The following is a 21,391-nucleotide window of genomic DNA, read 5'->3' as shown; positions in this document are numbered from 1 at the left end:
TAGTGTCACTGACACAATTCTAAATTTAAGGAGCTTATGAGAACGTAACATTTCTAAAATTAATCATGCAAAGCATTTCCATGACTTGAGACTGCAGCAAGGATTCAATGAAAACTGTACTTGGTTTGAACTGGGAAAGAACTGCCTTAACTAGGTGATGAGACCACTAGTCTGTGGGTAGAAATATATGATGTACATGCTCAAACATCAGCTAATTCTGTTTTCATTATTAAAATGTATAGTCTAAAGAAATAAAAAAATGGACGATTAGACAATAATCACTAATTCTATGAATGCCATTACACACATCAATATGTTAGGTGTTTTGCATAACTTCTGGAAAGTCCTTTGTTGTGCCCAAGGGGACACCATGATTGAAAAGAACTAGAATAATCGCAGTTATGAACACTACATGTTTAATTAGCCTAGAAAGGAAAAAGAATAAACTAAAACAAGCACGCAAAAAAAGTCATAGAGAGGTTATTTCAGCTACAAATCTTCTCAGTGTCTCTTTCTGGAGAGCTTTCAGTAGAGACTCTCTTTCTCCACACATGTATTGCTTTTTTATATATCACCAAAAATGTTAGAGAGAAGCAAAGGAAGATGAATTCTTGGCTAATCTAAAGAGTCTATAAATTTAGAGTCTAAGTCCTTGACCTGTACATTAGCTACCTAAAGCATGATTTAGATGGAACAGTCCAAGTCCAGACTATGATTCAGCATGTCTTCCATCAGCTGCTTCTACTTAAACCCGTTAGGGGTTTCATTTAAGGTTCTTGGAGGTGTCAAGAGCTCTGCTTCTGTGCACGACCAGACCTGCCTGGCCCCCACAACTCAAACCCTCTCAGTTTAGGACAGATCATGTGGAAAACCAAGAGCATCCTTCTGTTTAATTTCTTGTGGGGCTTCATTTACATTCCATACACAGAAACATGAGCAAAAACTGCACTGTCTTTTGAAGAAAATAAAACACCAGGAAAAGAAGAGATTGCCTAAGTGCTGTATGATAGTATAGTGATTAGACTATGAAAATGAGAACTGGATGCACCATGTACTCTCTATGAGGGGGTTAAATTCCCACTTGCAGAGATGCCACTCAAAGGCAGGTACTGGAAGTGTTTAGACTAGTTTCCTTCAGAGCATGTCTGGTTTAGAAGGGTCTGCAGAACATTACTCCATACGAGCTACGAAACACTCCCAGTATCTTAAGCAAACTTAAGGCAACGTAAGGCAAACTTAAGCTTAGTAAGGACTAAAAGCCACTGCTATATTCTACCAAGGAAGAAGCATCACCAGGGGAGGAAGCATCGCTGCCTTGCAGACTCCTGCACCGCGTGAGTATTTGTTAAATAAAGCACCCAGGGAAGGCCCAGAAACAAGAGTTTCCTAAAAGTTTCTTTAATTATTCCAAACCCTTCAGACTTGCTAACGGCAGTCAGTGTTTAATGAAAACAAATGGTCTCTGCATTATTTTTGCGACTTTGAAAGACAGCAAAAAGCTGAAAAGCTGCAAGACTTAGCGCTGTTACCGGCTTTGAAGGGGCTGTCTCATCAAGTGCAACAACCTTTCCTGCTCCCAGAGGGAGCCGCGACCCCCTCGCACCCACCCGCGCCTCTTCGCGTGGATTCCGCGGCGGCTCTCCCTCCCGCCCGCCGCCGCCTGGCTCCCCCCCGCCCCGACCCGCCCCGACCCGCCCCGACCATGCCCCGGCCGCCTCACCGAGCATGTCCGCGCCCGCCCCGCCGGGAGCCCGTCGCCGGGCCGGCAGCAGGGGGACGGGAGAGGCGGCTGGCGCAGGTAAGGCAGCGGGCAGGGCGTGGGCAGGGCCCGGCGGCATCCCCCCGCCGCTGGCAGAGCCCGGGCTGCGCGGCCCGGCGGGTGCCGAGGAGCCGGGAGCGCCCGCACCTCCGCTCCCCCGCGCCGAGCGCTGGCCCCCGGGGCCGCCCCCGGGGTGCGTGAGAGGCAAGTGGCAAATCCTCCCTGCCCCACGCACCGGAGAGCAAGGCGTGCCGGCGGGGGAGGCTGCGGGAGAGCCTTCGGAGAGGAGTGGGAGATTTCTGTGTGGCTTCTGCGTCTGCTGTCCTGCCCTGACCTGTTCGGTAACACGGTGTAGTTGTCCCCCGTGGGTTTTCGCGACTTGTATCTACGTTGTTTTGCTGATACCATCTCTGTATGCCGCAGCTTGCCTTCCTCCAGCCCCTTCCTATCCAACCTGTGAAGATAAACACAGGGGAAAGTAATATTCCATCTTACCAGTGGCATCTTTTGCAGTCTATAGATTGAGCAGAGGTCTTTTTACATCTTGTTTTCAGCTTTGCCTACAAGTGTCCAAAAATTTGAGAGACGATATTTATCAAACAGAAATCCTTAATTATGTTTGGATGGTTTAGTGAGGTCCCCAAACTCCTTAATGGAGTCTGGACTTACAGTGCAAGGCGAGTGGAACAGGCTGGGAGGGAAAAGGGGAGGAGGAAGCTTCGTTTCTTCATTCAGAAACTGGATGGAACAACCCTGAGAAAGGAGGAACGGCCACACTCTTTCCGTGACATTCTGGAGAAGGTCATGTCCCATTTCAGCCTGAGACACAGGGCTGACTCACTGTCCTTCTGTTTCTGAAAAAAATCATTAATCTGTTCTAACTTTTTCTATTCTTAGGGAAGAGCCCGTTTTGTGCTGCGCTCTTTTAGCCACTTACCTGCTTTGTGTTTCTACAGTGACCAGGAGCGAAAGGAAAATTTTAGATCATGTCGGAGTTCTGGCTAATTTCCGCCCCAGGAGATAAAACAAATGTGCAGGCATGGGAGAGAATGAACATGGTGACGTCTAAATCCAACCTGTCCAGCAACAGCAAATTCCATATTCCAGACTTAAAGGTAAATGAGGAAGGGGTTTGTGTATGGGCAATACAGCAGCATTAGCCAGGGCTAAAGACTTTTGGGATAAATGTGGGATTTATCTTTTGGGATAATATGCAGAGAGTAGAGGAAGATTGCAGTCGGGGGATGAGTTGTGTTCAGTCAACTGAAAATTGATCAGAGAGAAAAGAAGTCATTGTGCTTGAAGCTGACCTTCACATTGGAAGGATATATGTATAAGGAGTGAAGATGACCAGTTAAATAACTAACCTATTGCATTCAATGTACCTTTTGCTCCCAGTCATGAAAGTCATACAGCATTGTACATCTTGGATTGCAAATGCAAAGGGAGTAGCTAAGTATCTCGAACTGTGCCAGTAAGACTGCTGACAGAAAACAGCGCTATAATGTACATTACTCCTCGGGAAATGGATGTTTGTCTATATTCAGCTACATTACCCTGCTTCATATCATCATATAAATAGGAAGAGTATTAATCCATGATTTTTTTGTATCTTTTCCTTATTTAATCTTTATTTTGTAAGATCTGCACCTTACTTTTATTTCGCTTGTGGCTTTGAAAAGTCCAAATATGCTGCATTAAAGTCAATGCACAGATGTAGAACTTGATTCCTTGGGGAGTTGCCATCACGATCACTTAATGAAGCTACTCTTAGTGCATCCAGGATCTGGCTTTAATCCAAAAAGATGGTTAACAGTTATAACTTGAGCCATCCCAATTACGTAAGGATGCAAGTAAAAGGGGAGCATGGCCTGTTCTCAAGTAATAACATACTGAATTGTCACATGAATGTTTCATACTGGGAATGTTGCTTTTTGCATGTGTACCTGGGATTGATATGATTTTTACCATCTGTGGGCCTTCTGCAGCTGGTGTTGGTGTGAGTCTGCTAATGTCAAAGGAAATAAAGCATTTGCAGTATCTGAAGGTGCAACCAGCCCATTAATATTCTGCTAATTGTTCTATGCGAAATTTGTTTCTTCTTCTTCAGCTTGGCCCTTCATAATGTTGAGCTGGCAACATTACAAGAAAAGGTTCAGCAATATATTGCAATACCATAAACATAAGATTATGACTGTGACAGAGTCATACAAAAAACAGATGTTGGTCTTGGAGGAAATGGCTTTGTGAGAGCCTTAGTCTTTGGTAATAGCAAAGAATGCAGAGACACCTTTTTGAATACTTATTCAAAAGATGCTTCCCTTGGTTTGCTCAATACATCAGATTTGCTTGTAGGTATATTGTGTGCATTTCTAGTCACTATTTTATCATGTAAAAGACCAGTCTATGCTACTTGATCATGCGGCAATGAAAACAGGAAGGAAGACACTGACATGTAATCTTGAGACTACACATCCTTTTTTTCCTTTATTGGAAAAGGCTTTTTATGCCCTAGGTCTTGGATGAAGGAATTGCTACTATTTTCCACTAAGTAAATACAGTTCCGCCAGACTATTGAATTCACAAGTGCTAAACACAAGTCAGCGTCCCTAAGACTCTGCCAACAGAAGCCTTAGACAGACTTGTGCATCTTTCACCTACTTCTCATCTTTTGCACAGGTGGGGACACTGGATGCTCTTGTTGGTCTGTCAGATGAATTGGGAAAACTTGATAGCGTTGCTGAAAGGTAAAATAGGTCTTATTTACTACCTACAAATGAGAAACAGACATTGTTTTTATGTCCTTGCGTTCACCTCAGTCTAACTTGGTTCAGCCTGGACTACAACTGGACTAAAGTGGATAGGCTTTGTTTAACCCTTGTGTTGATTATCATGGAGTCATCACAAAGAAAGGACCATTCCTTTAGTTTTGGATGAATTAAGTCAGTGATAGTTCTGTCTGCACAGCAATATGTTTGAGTGGCAGTGCTAGGGAAGCTGTTTCTCAAAGGGAAACTGCTAAAAAAGGTTCTTTTTTTTTTAAAGAACATCATGCCACCCCATCCAGAAACTTAAATTAATAAAACGGCATTTGGAGAATATGAAGCCCTCCCTGATTTTATTTTCCCAGAATATTTCTCTTGAGGCTTCTGCCCCTTTTCAACCAGATATAGGAGTTCTAAGGAGTAAGTTCTTCAGAATGAAATCTGGAGCTCTCCCTCTCAGACTTTTAAACTCCTTGAAAATCAGAATATTGTCTCGCATTGTATCAAACCTAGTTATGCAGAGACTCACATGATCTCCTTGCTGATCATTGCCCAGATTGCCTTTTGGGCCAAACTGACCTGGGTGTACAAAGAATAATAAGTATAGCAAGCTGAGAAAATGCCAGGTTGTAAGATACTTCATGGCACAAAGTAGACTTTGTTTTTGAGGCAATGAAAGTACAAGGTGCTGGGTTTTTTGGTTTGGTTTTTTGTTTTTGTTTTTGGTTTGTTTTTTTTTTCTTTGGAAGCGTACCTCACATACAGTTGTGGTCTTGGTCACAGAGGCATGCGTTAGCTCTGGCGCTTTTTGCCTTTTTTCCCCCAGCCAGGACTGATAAGGATTTGCTTGTCTAAATATGCTTGATACTTTCATACATTTTGTCTGGCAGTTGCAAACACGTACAGAAACACTGATATAAACTGTTTACATCTATGCTAGGCAGCTTGGGTAAAAGTAAGTCTGCTAGAATATATTTCTCCATACAATTTTTTTTTTCTACTTTACTGGTGCTACAGTAGGGCTGTATTAGGATGATTTGATCACTCTGGGTTGCACACAACGTTGATCTTTTTAGAATCACAGAATATCTCGAGTTGGAAGAGACCCATAAGGATCATTGAGTCCAACTCCCTGCTCCTCACAGGACTACCTAAAACCAAACCATACTGCTTTTTTCAGGACTTTAACAGCACAGAGCAACTTAAAAGTTAATTCATCAAGAAAACCTTCTCCATTGTGACCCTGCCAAAAAACCAGCCCCAAATTTATTGTAAACATGTTCAGGCCTCTGGTTCATACTGCAGTGATTCTTCATAAAGCGGGGATGGGCGCAAATTTGGGGAGAGACAGTGCCAGTACTTGCTGTCTGTTCTAATGGAAGGTATCTCTAGTCAGGGGAGCAGATAGGCTGCCCTGTGCGATCTGGGTTTGAGGGCTGCCAGAAATCATGCAGAACTGATTTTCAGAAGGGCTTAGCTAATTCCCAGCTTTGTGAAGAGTTAGGACTTCTGAAAAGCCTTCTGTAGGATCCGTGTAAGATCACGGAGGGTAATTTTAAGTGAAATGTCAGTATGAGCTTCCTAGGTTACCTTTGTCTTAACTTGACAACGTGGTTCAACTCCTTGTTCAAGCTGAATGCCACTTTACTCCACTAATTGCCCTTTTAATGCCAGTAATGACACTTACAATATGACATGCTATAGGCACCGAGCAAAGGGGTCAGTGAGGCCCTTCCACCATAAGCTACTGAGGTAAGGACTCTTCCTGTTTCTCTTGTTTGCCTGTCCAGCAGGTAATCAAGAAGGATCAACCAGATTTAAAAATAAGAAAAATGTGTTAAAAATAAGAAAAATGCATTAGAGTAGAGTAATAGCAGAGAATAATCAACACAGATCAAGTCCCACAAAGACGTACAAAAGCATTTTGCGTTAAATAAATGCCCAGGGTTTTGAGTCAAAATTGTGATTCGAGGGTTAAAATGCCAAGCACTTGCGCTTTGTTGAAGTAAATGGCATCCAGAGGGTTACAAGCCTGTTCAAATGACCTGAGCATTTATGTTCCTGCTCCTCTGAAACAGCTACCTGCTGAACTGTTGCTAGATAAACACAACTGCCGGTAAAGCCAGGCAGCGCCAACCTGTCAGCGCTGCCTCCTGCCAGGACAGCAGAGAAGGGGCAAGAGTTTGCAGGATCTATTGTTTCCACATACTTTTATTATTTATTTACGCAGGGAGGCAGAGTGTTTTTCCATGTCACCGTGTGGTAGCATGGAGCACTTTCAAGCTGACAATCTACTTGGTCTCTCTTGACTGGGGGTTCTCCTGAGTCATCCCCTTGGTCACTCTTGGCCGGGGGTTCTCCTGAGTCCTTGGTCGGCGGAGCATTTTGCAGTGGCCTCAGGTTGCAGGACTTCTGCTCCCCACAGTATTTTGGAGGCCTAGCTGGTAGCACCCTTTAATACACAGTAACATTTAAAGAGTGTTAGACTTTTTTTGTTTTTTTGAAAGTAATGACATTGCAGCAATTTCAGAAGCAGAATGTATGTCTTCCAAGCCATAATAATAGCCTAAGTGGAGTTATTCTCTTTACAGGTTTTTATTACTACTTCTCAAGGCAATTTAGCTGAAACCCTCTCCTTGTATAACACATCATTTGAGCAAGATATTTGCTCAAGGTGGGATTCATGTCATCTAAAGGCAGAGGTTTAAGGGTTGGATGCGAAAGCTGCTCGCTGTTGGATGTCACTGTAGTCGATGGGACTCCACCGGGGGTCAGACATCTTGCCTCAGACACCAGTGGTACGCAGGGTGCGTGTTCTGTCTTTGCATGGGGAATGTATTGGATGAGTGAATCCCGCCTGCGTTTCACAGGATGCGAGGCAAGGCACAGAAACTAAGCCAGGACCGGAGAACATTGCTCTGGCCCAGTGCATACATCCTGCCTGCAGGGACCTTGGGGCATGTGGGCTGGAAGGGAGCCTCGCCTCCCCTGGGCAGCTAGGACTGTCGGGTGCACGAGAACACATACCTGCCCCACCGTCTATACCTACGGAGAGAGACCAGAGCTAACTGTCTCCCAGCTATCAGGTTAGCCCCCATCTGCACTCAACAGTAACGAAAGCAGCTCAGGCCCTTGGAAAAGCTACTGGTTTCTACACTTTCCTGTTGGCTGCTTTCTCTATTGTGCCCTTAGCCTCCTGCTATACTGTTCTTGGAGTCCAAGAAGTCCACTCCACTTCTTCTGGAGTCCTGTCCTGTTCCAAGTTCCTTTGGGCTCCCTGGACATCATGAAGGGGCTGAAAACCAGATGCGTTTTCAAGATGAAAATTGCAGAAGTGCTTGGCAAGGTCGAATGGGGAACCGCTGCATGGATCCTTACCCCCTCCCTGCAGCCCGAGTGTGGGCAACATGCAGTGTTCTCCAGCAGCGCTTGGGTCCTTAAGTGGCTGCAGCCAGATGGTGGAAAACTGCGCAGCCCTAAGAGGGCTGTGAACTAGAACGCAATGTTGTAGATTTCTCCTACAGGCACTCTGAACTGCACCTGTCCAGGGTCATGAGAAGAATGGTTTGGGTCGGAAGGGACCTTTAAAGGCCATCTAGTCCAACCCCCCTGCCGGAGGGGGAGGGACATCTTTCACTAGTCCAGGCTGCTCAGAGCAACCTGACCTTGAAAACTTCCAAGGATGGGCAACCTGTTCCAGTGTCTCACCACCCTCATAGTGAAGAATTTCTTCCTTATGTCCAATCTAAATATTTTTCAGTTTAAAATTTTTGCCCCTTGTCCTATAGGTGCTGGTAAAAAGTCTCTCTCCGCCTTTCTTATAAGCCCCCTTTATATATTGAAAGGCCACACTAAGGTCTTCTCTTCTCCAGACTGAATGACCCCAAACAACAGGACTTCTGACTACTGATTCTTGGCAGCATCAGCAATCTCAGATTTTTCCTCCCCATCACAGGACTGGAAAACCTTTCTGAGGACTGTGATTTTCTTCACAGGAATGGAGATAGATGGAATCTTTACCTCTATGACTTACTGCTTTTAAATGGCCCGTATATCTGCTTTGCAGCACATCAAAGAAAATCCTTTTCTCTGATGCTCTCATCGTATCTGTATCTGGCCTGAAGTCCCTTTCCTGAACTCTTGAAAGCCACAGGATGTCACAAGACACATTGTCCAAACACTGCAGGTGCCCTTTCAGTCTCCAGCTCATCTGCAGCTGTAGCAGTCTCCCATCTGTAAGGAAAGAAAGGGAGAAGAAGCCTGCTATTACGCTCTGCTCCATGTCACCACGCCAAAGATTATGTCCGCTTCATATACCTGCCAATTTAATGATCAGGCAGTTACGTTTTAGCTGCTGCTTTTTTTTTTTACAAGGTGTAGTCAGCCTGGAATGGTTAGGGAACTGAAGGCCAAATTCCGTGAATACTTCTGAGTACAGAAGGATACTAGAGCAACCAGAAAGGCTCTTGGCCTGTATGAGATAGTTACTTTGACTAGGGCCAGGGGGATCTACTGCTGGAGGGACTTGATGAATCCATTTTTTAAAATAAGCAAAAAATAAGCAAAAAATAACTGTGTAGAGACAATGTTCGCCAGGAGGGGCTCTGTTCAATTCATTGCTCTGAATTGGGCAGAAGGAGGATTTGAATCTAGTTCTCCCACACCTTAAGGGAGTGTCTTGTCCACCATACTAAAGAGAAGAGAGAAAGAGTCCCTTAAAGAAGAGGAATAAGAAGGAAATTCTCCCTGTCAAACAAGAGAACATTGTTGTTTTCCCCTGAGTACTTTGTAAGAACCTTATCTCAGCAAGCCCTAAGGGTTTATTTAGCATCCCGTGGATTTTCAGCCAGTGTTAGTCTGTAGCCTCTTGTTCCTCCATCACCTTTAGAGTTTTAAACATGGCTTTCTCGCCTTCTGGTTTCTGCTGTGAGTATCATGAGTGTACAGAAGACTGAATCTTGATCTTCTGGAAGTCTAGAGCACTGGGGAGATGATATTACTTATGTATTTGCAGAGATTGGTGTATTTAGAAATAAGGCATTTAGTTCTGCAATATGCCATAGGTTGTTTATCATCATCTGAATTGCAAATTAACCTGCCTTGCTTCAGGAGTGTTTTGTTTGGGCATCTCCATGTTTATCAGATCATTGTGACAACTGTTTTATATTCATTTTGTTTCTTCACTAACAAAGCTTCTCTTGTTACACCTAAGCATAATAAAGAAAATAGCCCAGTACATAGGAGAAGTTATGGAGGACTCAAAAGATAAAGTCCAGGAAAATCTTCTGGCCAATGGAGGTAGGTGCTGTGAATGTATATATTTTAATGCATTGATGCTGCCTGTGTTTGCTTCAGAATATGAACATGTAGAATTGAAACACTCTCACATTAGAAAGGACAACCATCAGCAACACTTTTTAAGAACACATCTAGCCTGCTCCCATTTTTCTCAAAGTTAGCAGAAGCTTTATCCAGCGCCAACTTTGTGCTCAGCATCTAGTACTGAACTAGTTTCTAATACTAGAGCTGAGGAGCGAAGAGGAAAGCAGGAGACATCCTTCTTCATTCCTAAAATGACCTAGCACCTTTCTGTGCCCTGTATGTGCTTAATCTCTTACAGGCAGCTAAATCTCATTCTGTACGGCTGCATGACATCTGTCAGTGATCTGTTAGTGATTTGCCTTCCCTCCTACAGTGCTGGCATAGATCACGTTGTTAACCGTGGGTTTCTGACATCACAGGTGGATGTCTGAGGCAACAGCTCCAAAAGATGGAGCCGGGGCCGCAATCACAAGGTCGTGCCAGGGGCCGGCAGGCCATGCAGGCGCTACTCCTGTTGGGAGGAAATGCCCTTCAGTGGTGTCCTGCCCCGGCTGGCAGCAGCTCCGTAGCAGAGAAGAAGAGCAGGCAGTGATGGCAGGGGCACTTCTGACATGACAGAGGGCCGTGGGAGCTCACTACCTTACTGTATGCTCCCCTGCAGCATCTCTAAGTAGTCAATATGGTGTTTTTATAACCTCCATGAACTTATTTCGCCCCTTTATTATCTAGTTTGATACTAAAGGCCCTAAAGGGAGCCTGTGGCAAGGACAAAATTAACATTTAGAAACCGATGGCTCCTGGATCTCTGCGTGTTTCGTTAGACCTTGAGTGTGTTTCAGAGCAAATTCCTCCCCAGTTATCCTGGAAAAGTACAACAAAATTGGATGTGTTACACATGCTTATTACAGGTTTGTAGAATGATGCTTTTAAATAAACTAACAGTGCACACTCCATCACCCTTTGACCGTCTGCAGTGTTGTACTTAGATCTGTGTGAGTAAAGGATGGGGAGGAAGTTCTTTTAGAAATGTCCTCCTTGCATGATGTAAGGCTGACATTGATGAGTGCAACTGCTTGGCAAGTATAATAATCCCACTTATTGTGTTTCAGGGCTAAAGGATAAAATGAAATGTCTCAAAAGTATGTTGAGGATTGATGATTGCAGTGTTGTTATAAGCATGCTTTTGTGTGTATTAGTGCTAGAGACAAGTCTTGGTCTGGTTGTAGAGATACAGTGATCAGGTTACGATGGATTTCTCAAGTAACAACCTCGTAGCTTGGTCACGATATCCCTATGACTTGAGAAACAACAGGTTTCATTTATTTCCTTTGTTTCCTCTTTTTACACCATTTTCCTTTCCTATCAGCTCTGCATGTGTTGTAATAGAAGGATGTGAAAATTACTTGTATATGTTAATAATTTCTGTCCTCTGTCTGGATTTGGTCATCCAAACAAATCATATTAAACTAAGACATTAACCTTTCCAAGTTTATTGACTGCATTTTAAAAAATGGAGTCAGCTTTAGTATATGAGGATACCCCTAATATATTCCAGTGTCATTCTTCATAAGCAGCAGCATCTTTGCTGTATGAATTCTTCCTCCTCTCCTTTCTGGTTAGCAAAAGGACCCTAAAGTTGAAGACTTCCTTGTGGTCATGAAATCAGAAACAAAATCATAAGACATGACTTCTTGCTACATGGTCCTGTTTCAGACTATGAGACTGTCCCAACTCATATTTTGTTTTCAGTTACACTATGCAAGTTTTCTGATTTTATCTCAGTTGTATATATTCCTGACAGCAGTTTGAACCACGAACTGATGAAGATGGTGGCTATGTGTCTAACGATTGTTTTGTTAGATTTGTGTGAAGAAAAATGCAAAATACTAGAAAATACAGCGTTTTTAGTTAAGTGAACACGCATACTACTTTCCAGTGGGCAACAGTCGGAAGCAGCCATGTGGAGATGTCTCTCTTATAGAGGGAAAGCATGTGTTTGTGTAATAAAGGGAATTTTAGTATATCACAACAGGAGGAAATGCTTTCTTGCTTATGACAGAATAAAAAATGTGAAATGTAAGTAAAGCTTTTCTTCAAAGAGTTGGACCAAATTCTCTTCCATTTATAGTAATGATAAACCTAAATGAATTTTTAAAATTTGGTAAGTGGTGGAATAACTCCATTCTTTAGAATGAGCTCAAACCAAAGCAAAATGGGAAGCATAACAATTTTGAAGAACTAAGTGTTTTGAAGGGAAAGTATTTAACATTGCCTCTTAGAGCTGGGTGAGTAAATCAGAGTTACGAGAGATCCAGGCTGTGGGGTTCCTGGGCAGCTGTGAGCGCGTTGGGGTAGGTGGGAAGCATCTCTCCTGGATGGGCAGCTACGTGAAATCTTTTAGAAATGACTTGACAGGTTCCATAAATGAGGGGTGCCATTCCAGGAGCATCGGGGTGCTTGGACTGCTTGGCATTTTAAGCTCATTTCTGGTAGTGTGTTCACAGTAGTTTGTGCCATCCCCAAGATCAGGCTGCTTAACTAAACTGCACCAGTGCCAGAGCACTGCTCAGGAGAGAACTTGTAAAATGGGCTTGGAAGTCATGCTGTGCTTAACTGCCTAACATTTGAATTCTGCCGAGATTCAAGGAATGCAAGGATAGGAAGCGCATGTGTAGGTCTTCAGGGAACTTTTATATATCCTCACCTATAAATAGGTCAGTGCCTGTCTTTAAAGAGCCTGTGAATACACTGTTCCTCCGCACAGCCCGGTAATACTGTGCTCTTTGCAGGTTTCATTCCCATTGAATTTAGCAAAGCCTGAGCAAGAAAGCTTGGAAGAGAGGCAGCAGGATGAAATCCTTGTGTCACGTACCCCATGCTGAAAATGCTCCATGAATTTTATCGCTCAAGTATTTTTGACCTTCCTGACTTTCCCCCAGAGACCATGAGCAAGCACTGCTGGAGGACTGTGCCCACAGGAGCTGTGAGATAGCTCTCCCTGCCTTCTGCAGTTTTGCCCCCTTCCCACACTCTCCCTGTGCAGGAGAATTTGCTGATTCCCGATCAGACCTTAGTGGGAAGGGTTGGATCTTTGCCTCGTGACTCCTGTGCATTGGATGTGTGGGAGGTTTACACAGCTGTGGTTTTAGAAAGAGGGGAAGAACACCGTCATGCCAGTGCTCTCTGCCTCCGAGGCAGTTTATCCTTTGCTAAGAAAGAAGCCTGTTTCCTCCTAACATAAGACTTTCCATGCTTTGGAAACCTAATAGGGTAAACTGACTCTGTTGTGGGGTGAGAGAAGCCCACGGAAAGGATAGTGCTCTCCTGCCAAGGGTATTCAGTATCACACAATACTTAGAGACCTCATAGAAATCCCAATCTCTAATGTTAATCAGAGTTATGCCTGGGCTATAGCTGGGTACTACTACCCAAACTTTGACCTGCCATCTGGTAAGCTGTCTGCTTTAATGCATCTCTCTGCATTTTCAGTTGACCTAATTAGCTACCTGACGCGGTTTGAGTGGGACATGGCCAAATATCCCATAAAGCAGCCACTGAAGAGTATATCAGAAGCGTTAGCAAAGGTAAACTGAACTCAAATCTTAAGAAGATGTCAGCATGGGGAAGCATGTCTTTTGGCAGTTTTTGGTCCCTCCTCTCATGGCAGTCAGTGAGAGCTTTGCCTTTGGTTTGGGCAGGCTCAGAAGCACACACGGTGTACTGAAGCAGTTGATATTATTTTAATTCCTACTGTAATAATAATGACACATATATTTAAACCTATCCAGTCTGTAAGTATATGGCACTTTATAAGATTTACTAGAGTACATTGACATGCTTTCTGCACTTTAATTCCCTTCATTGTAATATTTTATTATTTTTATATACTGTCATATTATTCTCCATTTTGGAGTTCTTTTGTGAAGTTGTTGGCCCGACATTAAATCAAACGCATTGCGAGCTGGATGAATTATTTACACTGCCAGTCCATTCAGGAGTCGTGTTTTGGTCAATCTAGATAACAAATGAAACCGTGAACTTGCTCCTTAGGTACAGCTATAACACACAGCGCAACAGCTCGCCGAGTCCTCCTTTCCGCAGAGGCCTTTGCCTCAGGGGAGCTCTGACACCGGCTCCCTCTTGCCGCAGTCGGGGGTTTTGGGAGGGGCTGACAGCTCTGTCCCTGCGCTAAGGTGCAGAGGGAGCGGGAGGGGGGTGAGGACAACACGTCAAGCACTGAGTTGACTCACTTTTTTTACTTTGTTTTAGCAAGTGACTCAAATAGAAACAGACCTAAAGACCCGATCAGCTGCATACAACAACATTAAAGGGAATTTGCAAAGCCTGGAGAAGAAGACTGTGTAAGTATGACACATGCCTGTTCGCATCTGGAACGCTGCAAGGCTGAACCGAGGACGGTGCATGCTCGCACCCCTTGCTGTCCTGTGGACCATGTGTGTTCTGGTGGGAACAAATTTTTCTGACTTTAGGTCATGCTGAGCATTTGACCCAGCGAAAGCCAGGGCGGGAGTTGGTGTCATCAGCATGTCTCAAAATCAGCTTGGGGAGACTGCAGTTCCTAATAGGATTTTATTGGCAGTGTGAGCAGGCAGTCTTGGAAAGAGTCAAAACCAAATGCACTGTATTGTTCTGATGAGATTTCAGGGAGTCAGAAATTAGATGAGCTGGGTCAGCTGGTGGATTCCTTTGCAAGACAGAGCTGTTTCCTATGTTCTGGACAGCATTTGCAGAGCTCCCATAGGAAACAGCTCTGTCTTGCTTGTTCCCACACCTCACCAGCATCCCACTTATATTTTTCTTTTCTTTGTCTCATTCTGTTTGTCCGGGTAATGCCCTGTCAGGGCTTCCCAAATGTTCCCTCTCCTGTCTTCAACTGCGTATGGTCTTTACCTATGTCAGTGCTGATACCTGGATTTTTTTCCAGGGTATCACTGGGGAGAATAGTAAATTCCACTAAGTAGTAAATTTAAAGCAACTTAGATGATGCTGTGCAGGCCCTCACCCAACACATGATCACATGTGCCACTCTTTCCTACTCAGGCCTCTTGCTCTGGGCACAGGACACAGGTAGGTCCTTGCCTTCCCGGCACTGCAGCCAGCCAGGCTGGCAGCCTGCCTAGAAACCAGCCTTTACCCAAGGAAGATACTCTCAGGGGCTCAAACCAAACCCCAGGGTGGCTGGAATTTTGTTCTGAATGTGGAGCTAAAATGAGCATGCCTGGCACCAACTCTACTGAACCCAACAGAAAAAATACTTCCAGGTGGTGGTTCAGAATGAGTTTGTCAAAAAACCGCTATCCCTCATGGAGACTTGCTCAGCATGGGGACTGCAGTGCCCACAGGAGTCAGCAGAGCCATATCACAATTACATCTCCCCCTCTCTCTGCTGAGTTCCATTCCTCACCACCGCCAGCCAGCACCACTGGCCTGTGCTTCCAGCTTGGTAGAGACAGTGTTAGACACATTTGTCTCGGGCTGCGTCCATGTGGATAATCATGGGCGGGAGGGACAAGGGGACAATAGCTCCCATTTCCCTTTTCTTGGCACTGTTCGTATTCCCAGTCCACTTCAGCATCTCTCCAGCTTCCACATCAGCTTTAAGCACCTGGAGAAAGGCTCTGTGTGGGGAACATGAGCAGTGCCAGGCCTCCAGCAAGGTGATGAGGGAGAAGAACAGAGACCTCATGGTCCAGGCCTATCTTCCTCTCACCGTCCCATCCACCTCCAAATGCTGGCGTCTCTGCTATGTACCAGTGCCAGGTAGCTTGGGTTGAACAAACATCTAATAAGAAGTTACTGGCCAGTTAATTAATGTTTAGACTGGCACAGTGAACCACAAACCAAAAACCACTGGTTTAGGTCCTTCTTCACTCCTGCCCAGTGACAGAGAGGGCAGCTGCTCTCTTCCTATACACACCTAGTGCCTACCAGCCGTGCCCGGCCAGCCCCGGCCATCTACACTTCCTAGGTGTGCAACACTACTGGGACTTAATGTGACCGAGTGGTCTTAGGCTGGGAAGAGACTCACTCCTGCAGATCCCACCTGTGCATGAGACTGCTGCTCCCACTGTCCTTCAGCTGGAGGTATCTCTGTGTGCTTGTCCACGGCAGTCCAGGTATGACAGAGTTACTCTGATGGCTTAGGTCCATACTAACATTGCTTACTGTGGCTGAAGCATGGCCACGCAGGCAGCCCAACAGGCAGCCTTGAGAAGGCAGGTGCCTCCCGCAAGATGCGGCAATGACTGGTAGTGGGGTGGTGACTTCAGGTGTGCACTTCCCAAGCATCTACAGCCTTACTGTAGAAACAGTAGCAGCAGAATGGTGTAATTTCACATAAAGGGCATAAACTACCCGAGCGCTAGTCACCAATATTCTGCCATTAGTATTAGTTGCTTTTTTATTCTTTTTAGTTAGAGTAAAAAGAACTAAATGGCCATTTTAGAAGTGTAGATGTGTCCTTTAGCCACCTCCTTCCTGGCCGCCTTCTACCCCAGTGTACACTATGAGCAACTATACCCACAGCACAATACCTCCAGTGTGCTGCTGCTGGGTTCCTGCTAATGTTGTTTTCTCTTTGTCTTCTTCACCGTAGGGGAAATCTGCTGACTCGGACCCTAGCAGACATTGTGCATAAAGAAGACTTTGTTCTGAATTCCGAGTATCTTATCACGCTGCTCGTCGTGGTGCCAAAGTAAGGCAATAGTGGGTGTGCACGCGCTCAATGTGGTGTTGAGTTTCAGGCCTAAGCACTGGATCCGGGCGATCCTGGGCCCTCGGTGCCGTGGCTGGGGCACGGGTGGAGCTGTTAGCAAAGAGAAGGAACAGTTTCTGCCAAGGGTGGTGCTAGCACAAAAGAAAGAGACAAAGACTGCTCCGAACTCAGAGCAGGACAGAAGTGGGATGTAGGTTTTTAACTGTACAGACTGGCTTCTCAAACAGCCTAGGAATAGTAGGGGTTAAAAAAAAAGAGAAAACCAGATTCTTACTAGAGCTTAGCCAGCTTATAAAAAGAATTAGACCTGTCAAACTCACAAGGCCACTGCTAGTTGTGTATTCATAAGTGCCTGCACGCAGGATGACTGCCATCACCATCGGTTGTGAAGTTACACAATGTCCTTCTCAGAAGCCTACACAAAACCTTTTCTCGCCGTATAGCCCTGTCACAACACGCACACATACAGTACCATCACTTTTCTGTCCCTGAAAACCATGTTACAAAAAGCTATCTGAGGTAAGTTTGTTGAGTTTATTATCTGCACATTCTTTCAGATTCCCCCTATAAAGACACTTCTCGCTTTGCGAACTCTTACCATTCCCTTGACCCCTTTCTCCCAGTGCTGCACTTGCCATGTTTGCAGTGCAGCGCCAGACCAGCTCTGGGATCGCAGGTAGCAGATGTACCCCACCTACCCCTGGATCAGGGGCAGCTTGTGCAAGGGTACTGGAGCATGGGACACGGTGTGGAAGTATGTGCCAAAAGCCTCGTTCTTCCCAACATCAGCTTCCTGCTCTGGGCCCTTCCTCACACCAGGAGCCAAAGTGAGGACTGAGAGTGCAGCGCTGAGGGAAACATCTCCCTAGCTGGTGACTAGGAGAGGAAAGAGTAGGAGTGGCTTAATATATCTTAATCACATAACCCAGCACGAAGAGCTCCAACCCTTCTACCCTAAGCTATTAGCTTAATTAACTATATTTATCAAAACATTTGCTTTCTAGTATACAGTATTTATTTACTGTGCTTTGTTTTGTGTTGCTCAAAGGTCAAGCTACGTACAGTGGCAGAAGACCTATGAATCCCTCTCCGATATGGTAGTGCCTCGCTCCACCAAGTAAGTGAAATTCCAGATTAAGGTCCCTGTTTGTTTCAGAGATCCCTGCCATATTTCAGCCCCTCAAATTGCTGGATCCTGGAAGGAATCACTTGTCTAATGCATGGGCTCCATGTTAACCCATAGATTTGCCCAATCTCATTTGCAGCTGAAATCAGAAATTACTCTGTTGAAGGGAAGTGCAGATGAAAGAAAAAAAACCATCACTGTTTTTTTACAATTAGCTTGTTGTTTTGTGTAAAGCAGACAAACAATTTGTTACAGTAATCCAGGCATAATTCAGACACATGCAATCACATACAATTTTATGGAAACTAATTTTTACGAAGATCAAACGCTATCTTTGCATCTTTAATTGCTTCCTGCTGTAGAATAGGATAATTCAGTGTACTGTCATTTGCATTAGCAAATGCCATATTAACTTATCTTTTCACCTGGAGTAAAAAATCCTTCCTAGGAATTAAATATTCCACTGCTCAGCTCCCGCAGACCATGAGATCCAATCCAGGGCACAAGAGGAGACAGTGCTATTATCTGAAATAGAAGAAGTGGAAAGCACAGAGAAAGAAGCAAGCTGTGTGCTACTGCCTGGCTCAAAAACACAAGTGCATGGCAAGTGGGGGAACGTTACCAGGAAACATAGAGAAATCAGGCAGGCAGAATGTGTGTGTGTACTACGATGGGTTCAGGAACTTAACGTGTGGGAGTTCTACATTGGAGATAGCACGGCTGGTGCTAGCAAAGTCTTTGTTCCCTATTTCAGTCACAGCAGTTCTTGAAAAGCAGGGTGTTGTTCAGTATGATAAATGAAAAAGAAAACTGCAAAAGAGGAAGGTAAAGAAAGCATGAGGGATTTGCCATGTCAAATCACAGCAGTGAATTTCCCTCCCACAGAATGATTGCTGAGGATGCAGAGGGAGGACTCTTCACCGTGACCCTATTTAGAAAAGTGATGGATGACTTCAAGGCTAAAGCCAGGGAGAACAGGTAAGAAGCACTGATTGCTAGGCAGGGCAAGCTAGCAAACAGATGATGAGGATAAGGTGGGGCTTGTTCTGTGTGCAGTACAGCTGAACCCATCACTGGTTTTTAGCACTTCTTTACTGTTTGAGCTGCTGCTGGCCCTAAAGCCACTGAGAAGGCAGGGTGGGAAGGAGCTGTGGCAGCAGATACAGTGATCCTATTTAAGCACCAAATACAGATCCTGGAGTTGTCCTTCCTGCTCTCATACTGCTGACAGCAGGAAGCTGGCTTTCTGGGGGTGGCTTCAACTCCCTCCCTCCGCATACTTTAACCGGTTAAATGGCTAGCAACTTTGAAATATCCCATACCTGCTTCTCTAGAGGCAAAAGAAATGAGTGCGCGTATTGCTTGGACTATGGCTTGTGAGAGCAAATGTCATTCAATTGTAGGTTCATGGTTCGAGAATTTTATTTTGATGAGAAGGAACTGAAATATGAAAAGGAAGAGCTGATGAAATTAGCTTCCGATAAGAAACAACAATATGTAAGTAGCACATCAAGTTGATGGCCCACATCAAGGCCGATGACAGCCTTTGCTACTGGCGTGCCTAAGCACCTCTCACTCAGAAATGGCTTTGTGGTTCCAACAGACTCCTGTGAGCTCCATTTAGCCCAGAAAACTGAGGCACAGGATAGATGATAACACAATTGGTCCGATGTCACCCGAGTTTCTGATAAACTGGGAGCCACTAACAGGCTGCCTGAGAATTATCTCAGCAGCCCATGATGGCCTCCATGGTGTTAGCTATGGGGCCGCTTCACGCAGCGAGGGGATGACAATACTGTTGTGCCTCTTCTCATAGGGCCCGTTACTGCGCTGGCTGAAAGTGAACTTCAGTGAAGCATTTGTGGCTTGGATTCACGTGAAAGCCTTGAGAGTTTTTGTTGAATCTGTCCTGAGGTAAGTGGGTAAACGTGCAGTGCCAGCAGAGATTCCTGTAGAAGTCAAAATGTACAGCTCTCTTCCTGGGGCAGTTCCTTCATGGGAGGGAACATCCCTCACACACCATGCTCCAGCAGCTCACAGGAGACAATGCAGACAATCACAAAAAAGGTGACATACGAAGTTGGTGAAAAACAGTTCTTCGGGGCACTTACAGGAAAGTGGAAAACAGAAAGACACTATTTAGTTGACTTTCGGCTTCAAAAAGAAATGCAGGAGGCAGCACACCACCACTGAGATTGTTTCTGCAATGCACAATCAGCTAGCATGCCAGGAGACTGAAGAGGGAGACGGGCAGGAGCAGAAAGGTGTGCCCCTTCCCAGCAGATGATTGTGTATGTTGATGTGTTTCAAGGTATGGCCTCCCAGTGAATTTCCAAGCAATGCTGCTGCAGCCAAATAGGAAGTCTGTAAAACGCCTGAGAGATGTCCTAAACGTGGTCTTCAAACACCTGGATGAAGTCGCAGCAGCAAGTATAATGGATGTATGTATTTGGACTACGACTGCAGGTGCTGTAGCTTGTCTCAGTTTAGCCAAATGAACACTTTCACAGTCCGGGGGTTAGAGCAAGCAACTCCTCACACCTTGCAATGCTAGGACCCCTGCATGCAGCTCTAATCCCTGATGGTTACAGATTGGATTAGGGTAACAGGTAGGCTCAGATTATGATGGAGATGCGTAGAGATTGCTTACATTTTCTGTTGAAGCATCTGATGTTTACAGCTGGCGGACTGAAATAGGTCAGCTCAATTATGTTAGTTCCTCTAGGTAAAAAGCTTCAAGTCTTCTATAAACATTCAGATCAACACAAGCAAGAAAATTTAATTCAGAACTAAATGCTAGGACTGCGACACCTCCGTCCCCTGTAAAAGGCTGTCGTTGACTAAATATCTCAACCTAGGACTTCAGCAAGCAGCAGTACTTGCTTTTGCCCTCCCCATATCTTGAGTGCGCAAATGATTTAGGATAAACCGATTAGGATAAACCAGTAGGCATTAAAACAGCCCAAACCCAGCAAGCGTAAGATTCCCAGTGCATGAAGGGAGAAAGAAATGAGTTGCTCTAGAGCTGAAGCACACAAAAATGTTACAGTACACGTTCCTAAAGTTGCAACCAAGCATGAATTCTCAATGCTCACTGCATTAGGCAGCCTCAAAACACAAGCAAACACCAGATTCTCAGTGGTGAATTCCTCATCTTAAGCACAGCAAATACAGAACTCCATTCCACCTGTGGAAGAGGAGCACAAAAGCAATCCACTGTAGCTTGGAACTGTGCAGGTTTGTTTACTGGTACTAAGTCATACTGTTTCCTTTTGCAGCCTGGCATGGACATCCCTGGTTTACAACTGAGTAACCAAGAATACTATCCTTATGTCTATTTCAAGATTGACCTCAGTCTTCTTGATTGCAGTTAAAGAAAAATTGCTCAAGCTTCATCTATTAATTTTCAAGACTCTAATGTTACAGTAAAACAATCTTTAGCTGCTGAAAGTCAAATTAAAATGCAGATGCTGTAGCAGGATAATTGTGTAAGATCTTTCTACCACTTCCAGTAATTTTTACAGTGACTTCAATATAAATATCTCTTGTTCATAGTTTTACAAAAACATATTTCAGAGGCAGGAGGTACTATGGTAGTATTTATTTTTTTTGGTAAGTTACAAAGATGGAATACCTATTGGACTTGAAATAAAACAATTTTAGAAGTGTGGTGGCTAATGGAT

The 21,391-nt window shown here is 44.6% G+C and overlaps 1 protein-coding gene across 1 annotated transcript; it reads left to right on the top strand.

Moving 5' to 3' along the window:
* Positions 1 to 1,778: 1,778 nt before the first annotated feature.
* ATP6V1C2 (ATPase H+ transporting V1 subunit C2) lies at positions 1,779 to 21,390 on the top strand. Its single transcript, XM_075145056.1, has 14 exons — positions 1,779 to 1,798; positions 2,716 to 2,874; positions 4,439 to 4,506; positions 9,737 to 9,822; positions 10,956 to 10,985; positions 13,336 to 13,430; positions 14,116 to 14,207; positions 16,463 to 16,561; positions 17,631 to 17,699; positions 18,594 to 18,686; positions 19,112 to 19,205; positions 19,525 to 19,622; positions 20,020 to 20,149; positions 20,987 to 21,390. The coding sequence occupies exons 2-14, from the start codon at positions 2,746 to 2,748 to the stop codon at positions 21,080 to 21,082; spliced, it is 1,179 nt and encodes a 392-aa protein (XP_075001157.1). The 5' UTR covers positions 1,779 to 1,798; positions 2,716 to 2,745; the 3' UTR covers positions 21,083 to 21,390.
* Position 21,391: the final 1 nt, after the last annotated feature.

This window comes from Calonectris borealis, chromosome 3, assembly GCF_964195595.1.
Source record: "Calonectris borealis chromosome 3, bCalBor7.hap1.2, whole genome shotgun sequence".
In the NCBI taxonomy this organism is placed as follows: domain Eukaryota; kingdom Metazoa; phylum Chordata; class Aves; order Procellariiformes; family Procellariidae; genus Calonectris; species Calonectris borealis.
This window is presented reverse-complemented; position numbering and strand designations above follow the sequence as displayed.